The following is an 11465-nucleotide window of genomic DNA, read 5'->3' as shown; positions in this document are numbered from 1 at the left end:
ACTGGTCATCTAAAGCTACACGTGACGCACTATCACCCACTTGTACAGCCAGATCCACAGACACTTGAGCAATCACAGCATCAGAATGCCAGCCAATCCCAGATTCCATCGGGGAATATAAATGCATCCACGCCCTCCCTCTCATTAACTTAGAGTCAGGCTTTGGACAATGCAACTAATTAACATAAGCATTTTTCTCTCATGCTTTTGCCTCAAATTTTTACTTCTTTAGGGATCCGTGATATCTGAATACTTAGCAAACAATTGCTCCTGCCCAACTCATCTCTGTAAAATGTAGTGGTACTCAAAGTGTCAGAATGAAACTTTTTACTATTTCCAGGGCCCTACAAAAATGCCAACGGAAACAAATCTATGAACCAGTTTTTATTTTTATTTGCATTTAACATGATTATACACATTCATGTGTCTAACAAGGTCTGCACTGTGACATTAAAAATACAGTACAATAACATTCAACATGAGGTACTTCATATTTATATATTTTCCTTCATAAATAACGCTGTAAGCTACTAAATTCAAGCACTGTGATGCACAAGTGGCTTGAATTAGTGGAGCTTATTTCAACACCTTAAAAAACAAAAAAGACAGTTCAGTGCAATAATTATGTAGAAAGGAGACCATTTACTTAAATACTATATTAAGATATGCTTAAAGAATGTTACATCAGAACTGCTAGCCTAGTTCCCCGTTACCCCCAGTATGAACGACGACCAAGACTGCCAGGTACATTGGGGAAAGCATCTACAGAGCATTTTATAAAGCTGTGTTTATACACTAGAGTTGCCTGCCTTGTCAGAACAATAGTTTCTAGTTTTAAAAGCTACAAAATTTAAGATTACCGAAGAAAATAAAGCAAGCACATTAGCCTTCATTCCACGCTGCTGAAAATGCAGAAGGGAGAATAGGGTTTAAAATATAAAATTTCTGATTCTTAAATACAGTTTCCAAATAGAACCCACAAGCCCTCAGCACCAGCCAATCAGGTAGTAAAGGTGTCTTTTTCTTTAGGTAATAGGAATTAACACGCAATTCTTCTACACCCAGTGTACAGGGTCTCACTGGTGTTCACCCAGCAGGTCCCTAGCCACAGGGAGGGCAGCAGGCTAGCGGGTAGGGACAGTGAGTGTTACTGAATGAACAATCTTCACTCTAAGGTTACCACACCCACCTCACAATCTGATATGATGACATTAGTGCTAAATAAAGTTCCTTCTCCTCTGGCTTAAAAATGAGTGCCTTCTAATCAGGTATATAGTCTACCAATTTGCACGGTAGCTGTGAATTCTTGAAATGTTTAATCATAATTTAAAAACAAACTCATTTGTACAAGTATTTTTGAAACTGAAAATGTACCTTTATTTCATAGAAACTTTGCCAACACTACTATGTGCCATTTCCCTAATAAGAATAATTGTTAGGTCATTTTAGAAAGTTGTCCTGGAGTACTCATTTATAATCGCCAGTAACAGCTTTTGATCATCCAGATTCTATGCTAACACACATAGGTAATGGCAAAGATGATTAAAACATTTCCCATAATCCAGTGTTCTCCTCCATCAGGGAAGCCGGCCAAAAGCAACAAGCCCTTGTCTACAGGGGAAGAAGTGGCCCAGAAACACAGTGAAAACGGTAAGGGCAGCCACTCACCGGGCCTTGCTGGGGCCAGAGGAGGGAACATTTCTGTCCCCCCTCTCACTGGCCAGGCAGGGAGGAGACCATTCCTGAGTCGGCACACAGCTTGCGTGCACATGGGCGCCCACGCACACACCCCACCCCAGGACTAACCCCTGCTCCAGACAAGCCAGCCTCGGGCTTGCAGAGCAGGAGAAGGAGGCGGCCAGGGACCACACTCTGGGTGGCAAGCGAGCCATCTCAGGAACACACTGAGCAGAAAAGCTGCCCAGAAACACAGAGAAGCTTCAACTGGAAGTGAGCACATGGGACACTACCAGGGTCAGGGGCACTAAACCATCATAAGCCATCACTGAAGGAGAATTGTTTTGATGAGCTTTTCCCGCCTTTGCTTACATTATCCATGGAAAAATGAGAGCTGGATGTGATGCTGATGCAGTGACTATTAGGTATGATCAGGTGTATCGCTCCAGACTATTTTTTTTTAAACCCTGCAGGAACACATTGGCACTTGAAGATGGCCAGAGGCCAGATTCTAGCAGTCCAGGAACAAGACAGGACTACAATCAACTCAGAAGACAGTATGTGGTCAAAGTAGAACAGGTAAAGTATATTCCACATTAAAAAAAAACACACCCAGTGGATAAAGGTGTCTCGCTGTACTAGCATGTAGAGCTACGCATTGTCTCTGCTCACCGGAAGCGTCGTTTGGTCCTCTCTTCATGAAAAGGGAACGGGACTCTACAGTGTGACGCACGAGCACAAGCCAGCGGTGGGGGTCAGGCGCTAAGGGGGCAGAAAGCATGACTTTTTCAAACTGTTCCTTTTATTGAGCCACCAGTTAATCCACGTGTAGGATGGGGCTTTTTTAGGTTTCCTTTTTCAACTGTTTTAGTTTAAAATAATAGGCCTGCAACTTTTTCCTAATGACAACAAAACTTTAGAATTTAGTTACTTCTAAAAAAGTGTCTGTACTGCAATATTCTTTCTAATCTAACAGAACAAGTCTGCTTGTGGCAGAAGTCATGGCCGAACAAACATCCAATTTCCTATTTTCCCGCTTTAAACTGACACTTTGCAGTGGTTAATATGGAACAATCTTATGAATGTGGGATTTAAGAAAAAGCCATGCCCAGAAGTAAAATATTTAAAAAGAAATAAAAGCTAAACATGACTACTGTCTACTTTCTAAATTATTACTTATTATAAAACAAAACTTCTTTCAAAATTGTACACTGAGGTTTATCTGTTTCTTTTTTGGGGGGGTACTGTTTAAAAATAACTCTTGTCATTATTATTTTAGACTATGTACTTCTATTTGTCAAAATAAAGCCCTGAAGGAAATTTGAGGTGATTCAAAAATTGTCTTAAGAGGGATAAAACTGGGAGGTCAAGGGGGCAGTAGGGAAAAAAGCACATTCTCCCCAGCTGTATAGATGAATGCAATTCTAAAAACCACAAAGCCCTAATAAGAACTTGGCTCTTTTAAGCGTATAGTTAAAAGCCAAATGCTGCATTTTTGCCTGTACATAATTAAAAGGTTGGAAGAAATTAGAAACTGCTTACAGCTCCATTCATTACAAACTACCTGCACTGATCACATATCTGCAGATGAGCTAAGCATCAAGCAAGTAGGAACCAGATGTGCTCCTCAGAGCTCACACTGCTTCGGAAAGTGTTTTCAAGCATAGAATATAAGTTCTGGAATCTGCCCTCCCTGCACCCCAGTGCCGTTGGTGCTGTCTGAGGAGCACTGAAACTGGACAGTCACTTTGCCACACTGAACCTCTGTCATGCCTTCCTGTCCGAAGTAGCTGAGCTCGTTGCCATCCAGTATCACGCTGGCTGTGTAGAAGGTGTCTGGCTCGATCTGCACCGGGTACTCAAACCACACAGGGAAGGTGTTGCTGGAGCCATCTGAGAAGTACTTGCTCAAGTTCTGGCCCAGGACAACGCCCTGCCGCTTGAGCTCAATCTTGGCGCTGTACTCCGCGGAGCCACAGCTGGAGCCGTACAGCCCGAAGCCGGCGATGAACACCCTCTTGTCCACTGCGAACTGAATGCTGTCACAGCGGCCCCGGTAGCGCCACTGGTTGCTCCGATAGGCACACGACTGGAAACGGTGACAGCGCTGGGGGACAAGGCCCTTGCGGGCTTTACTCACAAACTGCAGCTCGGGCTTTTTGGCCGCAGTGTACCAGAGGAAGATGTCGTTGGTCTCGTTGAGAGTTAGGACTCCGGACTGTGCAGCACCATTTGCAAAATCATCCAGGGCCATGGTGGGTATGCGAATCAAGTAAAGTGCCTTTCCCAGGACCTTGCGCTTATTTTCGATGCTCAGCGCTAGATCTTGCCGCTGGCATTCCACTTCAGCCCAGTTGAGGGCTGCCTCAAAAACAACAATTTCTTTGGCATTCAGAGTTTCCCTGCGGAGGATACTTTCTAGTGTCTGGAAGTCGATGTCGCAGAATCCCTCAGACTTAAGAGCTAACTCGGCCTGGGCATCGATCACCTCCCAGCAACGCTGGGTTAGGTCTGGCTCCTCGAACAAGCAGCTCTGGGAGAGGAGCACACAGGCGTTCTTGGCACTCAGGCTGGTCTCCAGGAAATTAACGCATGCTCTGGCGAGGTGAGGGACAATGTATTTTTTGGCAGCATAGAGAGTAGCCAGCACCGTGTCAGCAGCCAAGTCAATTTCATCACAATAGATGTATCTGGAAGAAAAAAGTGCAAGCATGTAAATGGAAGTTTCACAAAATGAGTGTGTCCAGCAAGAAAACACGCAACTACTTTCAAGCTAGTTCAAAAAATGTCATCTTAGGTGGCAATTACAAAAATGATTAGGGATTAAAAAAACATCTGAAATATGTTCATAAATTAGTATTTCAACTCAGTAGTAACTTTGTATAAAGACATTAACTTTGTGTTATCATTCTAGACTCTATGTTATAAGCTGCATTTAATAAAATATAAGATGGCATATCAGATAGTTAATATTAGAAAAAAAACCCAGCAAAATTCTATTACATGTACTTTTTTATATTTAATGAAAAGAACAACACCCCAGTGTTTTAGAAGCATTAAATGTTTTACTTTAAAAACTTTCTGTACATACAGACAGAAAAAAATGCCTTTAATACTATGATGTTAGCAATGATTCCATCTTGATACTTTTAACTAAGTATGACTTGGATTTCTCCTAAACACAAAATAAAACCTGAGATTAAATAAGATACTTTTCAAGTAGTTCTAAGTTCAAAGGGCTAGCAAATATGGACTTCAACACTATCTTCCAGTTGCCTTTGTACAGAATCTAATACAGGTTTGGTAGTTGGCTTTTTTTTTTTTTTAAACTCTTAAACTCCTGTTTCCCCTCCCACATTCTTTCCACCTTCAGAATTAAAGGATGTATTTAATTGAGAAAAAGTAGGAAAGCCTATATATGTACTATTTCTGTGATTCTGTAATGTTTCAGGGGCAGTGCAGTCCTAGGATGGTATGTAAAGGTAAAAATCACCTGCTGCTTTTACATTGCTGTGGTTCAGAGAGAACCACATGTGGGTGAAAAATACATGCTGATAAAACTTCACTTTAAAATCTTTCTGGCTAAGGTTAGCTACTATGAAGTTTCCTCCTTTAATCATTCATTATATCTCAACTTAGTGAAATACACATAACAAAAAATTAGCAGTGGCTTCTGTAAGGTAGAAACACACACCCACACCTGATGGCAGTGGCAATAAGAAAAATGTCCACAACCCCAAACTGAACTGGCATTTTTACTCCCAGGAAGCCCCTTCTCTTCTGATAGGCTAAGCCATCTACCACTGGTAAGAACCTCTTGATAAAACCCCACTAGAGATGCTCCAGCCAAAGTCAGAACCCTGGGGAGGATTCTGAAGCATAGTCAGCACTCTAGCTCTTACCCTGGAGTTCTCTATCACCTGAGCAGTCTTCCCTTTTTCTTTACAACCCCTTTCCAGAAAGGCTAGCTACTCACCCAACACACAGGCATAAGGAAAGCCTGGCCTCCTGTATCCTTGGGACAATGCAGTACTGATCAACAGCAGCAAATGGCACCTTACTATTTTTCTCATTTTATGTGGATGGCCTGTCTAATTTTAAAAAGCTGTATCAAGATATATTCTAGGCAATACATTTGTGAGAAAAGATGCTTGTCAAGTGACCAGTCAAATGACTTAGGTAAAATGTAATTCTGTGATTATCACTCATGTTTCCCAATTGTGTATATATCTGGAATGACACAACACTCTACTCAACTGTAGTGAAGCCAACATGCTGAATCAGTGTTGGCATTACCCTCTAAAACAATGTCAAATATACAAAGCTGGCTTGACTGGGGGAAAAATGGTTCCTGTACTTATATCTCTAAAAATTGCAGAAATCATAAAGTATTGGTTGGTTAAAAAAAAGTGGTAGATTAGTTTACATCTTGGAACTTCACACGCTCACTTGCTTTTAACTTCCCTACCTTCCACTGTGAAAGTTTAAGTCAGGAGCAATTAGATTTCAAAACTATAATGCAAATAAATAATTCAATACTTTTAAGTTCTAGAACTCTAACAGTGAACTGCTTGGCATCTCTGACACCATCGTGTTCAAACCTGCTTTGTTCCCATGGCTTTTAGGTTAATAGCTTCTGCTTGGTCTTGCATACAGACAGCCTAATCATTAGAGGACTTTGGCTGTGGCTTCAGTTGTGCAAAAACAGCCCCTCACCAGAAATTGCCTCTCCCGAGGAGATAAAGGAAGTATGTACAAAAACAATGTTTACCACAGATTTGCAGGAACCTAACCTTATGACCGGACTCACATCAACTAGAGTCAACAGGCAAAAAAACAAAAGAAGTTTCACAATCTTTCTTGAACCCCTGCTGGTACCTAGATGTCTATAGTCATCAATCACCTCTTGGCTCTCCTGTTTCCCTCTTCCCTAGACATAAAAGAAGCCCGAATTCTGCACTTTCTTAAAATGGTTCTTTAAGACGTCAGTCTGACATCTTCTTGGCTTTCTGAATAAAGTCGCTTTCTTTGCCCTAACTCCTTGTCACTCGCATCCCTGGCTGCCATGCACCAAGCTTGACTTGGTTACAAAATTAACTATACTGCTTATTTTTCAATAGGCAGCAGACGATACACAACAACATTTTAACCATCTGTGAGGTTATTGTCCAACTTGTTGACCAACTTGAATAATTTTTTTTCACACACATTATTTTTATTTTCTAGTGAACCAAAATTCCTATAGCAGCTGATAACTTTGAACTCCTATATACCTGGTGTGCTAGAGTATTTAACAAAAAATTATAAAAATATGATTTAGAATAATCATTGGACTTCAGCAACACGGTAGGCTATCACTGCCTAGCCCCAGTACATGTAAAGAAGTGGGTTCTATTTACCTCATTAACATGTACTGGATTCTCAAAGACCCATGAGATATAAAACTATTTTTTAATAAATACATACCTTATAGCTTTATATTGCTATATTACCACTTAAAAGTTATTCTGTTTAAATACATAGAAAACTATAGAAAACTACTCATCTCTCTCAAAAATATACCCTCAACTATCAAATGCAAGTGCTCCGTACCCTTGAGAAAGGGTATCCGATTTTATACAGGAGTGTGTGAATGTGCGTGTACAAAGATCAGATGATTTCAACAGATAATAAGTTTCACATTTGCTGGGAGGAACACTAACTCCTAAAAAACTTAGGAATCTCTTAACTGGTGGTATTTAAACAAGGTATATATTTCCAGAATTGTGAAGAAAAAATTAGTCTTTTTAGAGTTTTTCACATACAATGCTTTCAGAGATGATATCCTCTATTAGAAAATGCCTATGCCATAAAGTTATTTTTCTTTAATTCTAAGTTGTTAACAATCAAATCACAACCCACTCGTGCCCAAATCCTATGCCAAGGTGTGATTATAAATGCCGGCATCATTCCACATGCTTTCCAATGAAAGATGCACAGTCTTCTCCAAAAACATTTACAAGGTAAGCAGCTCCCTCTTTCTTTCTTCATCAATCTCCCTTTTCTGTTACACAGAACTTAAATGTAACTGTGAAATAGGCAGAGTACAAATACAGCATAAACAAACTCTTTACAAACATACGAATGATGCTTACTTCAGCATAGCGAGAAAAGCAGCAGGTTCGACATCTGGTATACGGATTTCATCTTTGTCCTCAGCAAGTTCTCCGTAAAACATTGCATGGAACACAGAGCTCCCAACAGCTAAAACATACTGTGGAGAAAAGGAAATCTTATTTCATGCTCTAAATTGAAGCATTTTCAGCAAATCAACCCAGAAAAACAACTCTAAACAATCAGGTTTAGTAGACACAGTGCACCTCAACCTGCTCTTTTGTCAAAGCCAAGGTACAGTGTATCTTGCTGTGACAGTAATAAGATAGATGTTCATGCAAATCAGTCTCTATGCTGCTAATTATCTCCAGGCTTTAACAGATTAATGCACAAGTTCCCTCATCACAAAATAAATAAATAAAAGAAAAGCTTATCTGACTGACTTCTAGGGGAAGAGCAAACATATGACTTTCCTAACCTGTCACAACAAGTCCCCATGACTGGAGAGTTAAAAGGGCATGTTTTTGTGTGAGCTATAAGGCAGGGTAAAAGGAACAAAGAAAAAAATTAAGCGTGGCCAAAGCCCTTTGGAGAGGCTGAGCTTTTATAACCATCGGGTGAGACATGCATTGCCTGCCATCAGCAAGCTGCCCACCCCAAATTCTAGGCGGGAGGAGAGGGTCCCTCTCGGTAAATCTCAGGACTAAACCGGTAATGCAGCTGTTGCTTACTTTGTGTCCTGGCAACCGCTGAGTCCCACCTGGTGGCCCAACCACAAAATGTACATCTGCCATCAAATCATTATTGAACATCACCGCATTTCTATAAACAGAAGCAATCATTAATTCACAGCAGCATGCGTTTTTAATACCCCCTCCCCAATATACAAAACCCAAAACAGATTCGCAAGCTGAGCAACAGTTTAATAAGTTCAGGGTAAAACTGCACATAAAGGTTCCAACTGAACAACTGTGTTTGTAATCATTGCAAGCACATGGGAAGTAACTAAAGCTAAAAAAAAAAAAAAAAAAAAAAAAGTTATCCAAACTTTTCATCAGACTAAGGATAAATAAAAGGTTTCTGTCTTCTACGGCCCACAGACATACCCCTGTCACTTAAATGTTACAGCTTGCAAAAACATTTTTATCTAAGAGGAAAACAGCTGTACTGTTTTGGAAAAGGCACAAGGCAGTTTTCCATTAGCAATAAAGCTGCCGGGAAAAGAGGAAACACAGGTTTATGTTAAAATACAGTATGGGTTGTGCAAAAGCAGAAACTTCAACACAGGAAAACTTTTAAAGTACGCAGGCTGGCCGGCACTCACCTCTCTCTGATGGTAGGATAGAGCCCCTGCCAATTTGGGGCTGGAATCAGGTTGTTGTTGCTGAGGTTCTGCTGGTGGTACTGCTGGACAGTGGTGCTGCTGGAGTTTGCTGGTTTTTTGCGGGGAAATATATCAGCAGCCATCTTCTTCTTTTTAGTCTTCAAGGTAATTATTTCATAACAAACTGGAGGCAACTTGCTGATGCTGCTGCTGCTGCTGCTACTGCTGGTATTTGTTTTCTTCGAGCTTTTCTTGGACCTGTTCTTTACCGTCTCTGGAAGCATCAAGAAGAAGGTGAGACATTTCATGTTCTTTTCCTTGTCATCTACCATGAGTACAGTATGTCTCTCTTTAGAGCTAGATATCCCAGGATGGTACAAACATCAAAGAAAAGAGGCCGGCACGAGCTAAGATGTTAACAGAAACCAACAAGCTGGTATTTTGCTTCTTTTCTCAGCCAGGCAAGGTGACCTTTTCACTATGTTGAATAGTTACTGGCTTTAAGTTTTATCCAGTACCGGGTCTGTTAAATACATGCCCGGCATGATTCCTGTTTCTCTTATTTGCTCATAAAAACAGCCTAGTTTCCTGGATCACCTGAAAAGGCTACAGTGAGCGAAGACGACAGGCAGAGAGCCGCAACACTTGTTTTCTGAATTAGGTTAGCGAGATGTGCCGGAGCGGCGCGAGTCTGCGAGTCTGTTCAGCCGGCTGAAGTTGTGTGGGGAATGGCTCAGAGCAGAGTAGGTATTACAGCCCTGCAGATGGAGTCAGACAGCCAGTGCTCGGAGCCAATAGCTGAAGTCACCAATCATGATTGGACCAAGCAAAACAGTGACACCTATTGTAACGTGCACAGTTCTGATATTAAAGAAACAGTAGTTGCATTCTCGTGTACTATATTACTGTATATTTAAATAAGATAAACAACCTATGAAATACATTTGGGAACAGGAAGACTTTGTGCTCACAGATTTCCTTCAGTACACTTTTATTTCCCCAGTTACACAAGCAGGCTCAGTTAACAAAGGGTAGGGGCCGATGTCTACTCTCTATCACCGGTAAAATCTTCATCCCGGCAGCATTTACTTTCAAATACTTCAAACAAAATCCTCCACCCTACCAGCTAGGAGGAATTATTAACAGCAAAACCATACTAAACACATTTATCACAGCTTAATGGAAAAACTGTTCTTTTTCTTTTTCCAGCCTCTTTGAATGTAAGTTATAATCTAGTGCAAACTAAGAGATGAGGTCATGTATTCACTTTACCTCCCGGTGTTTCCTAGCTCCCGTAATGATTTTTGACAGGAGTCCCAGATCACGACATACTGTTAATTAGACTAAGATTATACCAGTAGGCTTAACTGCACTGAAACACAGATGAATTCTAGATGTAAAAATAAGCTTGAAGTGAGATGAATCCAAACCCAGGGATCAGTGTTTAAAGGGGGTAATTCAGTGTGGTGACTGCAGAGGGCGGTGAGGGGAGGTGGAAGAGAGTACAGGGGGGACAAATGGCAATGGGAAAAAGTAAAGTAAAATAAATAAAATAAAATGAAAATAAAGGGGGAAAAAGGTTGTAATTCACTAAAAATATGTCAGATGGGCCCCTTTTCAGGGTTTCAAAGTGCAACTGAAATATTATGGCTACATTTAGCCTTGTCATGATTTTAAATAATATAATCCACAACTTCTAACAGAACAAACTGTAACATGGCTAATTCAACATGATAAATGTTCTGATGGTGCCTAGTTAAAATGCAAACAGGTTCTCTCTGCTTTGATTCAAGAGACTATAAACTACTATGTGCTTTTTATAGGCAAGAATGGCTAAGAAAAAACAAAAACACCTGCTGTAGGTTCCACACATGCTTATTCTTTCCTAAAGAGGGACTAATGAGATTTAATCTCACCCCTATCTATTTGTCCCCAATGCAACAGCCGTTTCTACCCCCCAACTGAATGTACCCTTCACAAGCACAGCCCTGCTGGTTGCACATTCATCTGAATAAGGCGTTCAGGACAGAGTGAGGGCTCAACACGCAGGAGTTTCAACTGCTATTGTAACTGATGACCTACCAAAGATAACACACCAGAAATCAGACCTTAGATCCCTGGGACCCTAAATCATTAATTGATCCAGGGAATACCCTCTTTATTGTCATTGTTACTCTTAAAACTGTCTGCAAAGCCACTGCTATGTAAAAGGGCTGAGGTTTTTTAGCAGGTTATTCATCCCCATCTTACCCGGACCCTACAAAGCTGCTTATTTATTACAATTATGTTTCCAATCACAGGGCTACCTACCACACAAATACACACTTCCAAGTCTCCTTCAAACATTTTAATACTCAATGAGAGAGAGATA

General features: G+C 40.7%; 1 protein-coding gene across 3 annotated transcripts in view; it reads right to left on the bottom strand.

Moving 5' to 3' along the window:
* Nucleotides 1-371: 371 nt before the first annotated feature.
* The window catches only part of BTBD3 (BTB domain containing 3), a 31760-nt gene continuing 20666 nt past the window's right edge, over nt 372-11465 (bottom strand). The window contains exons 2-5 of one of the 3 annotated variants that reach the window (XM_081148441.1): nt 9095-9368; nt 8502-8592; nt 7812-7930; nt 372-4367 (exon numbers count right to left, since the gene is read on the bottom strand). In XM_081148441.1, coding sequence (XP_081004567.1) covers nt 3335-4367; nt 7812-7930; nt 8502-8592; nt 9095-9237 — 1386 coding nt within the window. In that variant the 5' untranslated portion in view covers nt 9238-9368 and the 3' untranslated portion in view covers nt 372-3334. Of the gene's footprint in view, nt 4368-7811; nt 7931-8501; nt 8593-9094; nt 10598-11465 lie in introns of those variants that run through there. The other 2 variants (XM_081148440.1, XM_081148442.1) reach the window with 2 other exon arrangements.

Source organism: Miniopterus schreibersii (genome assembly GCF_964146895.1).
Source record: "Miniopterus schreibersii genome assembly, chromosome: 10".
NCBI lineage: Eukaryota > Metazoa > Chordata > Mammalia > Chiroptera > Miniopteridae > Miniopterus > Miniopterus schreibersii.
The sequence above is the reverse complement of the archived record's forward strand: the minus strand, read 5'-3'. Positions and strand labels throughout refer to the sequence as shown.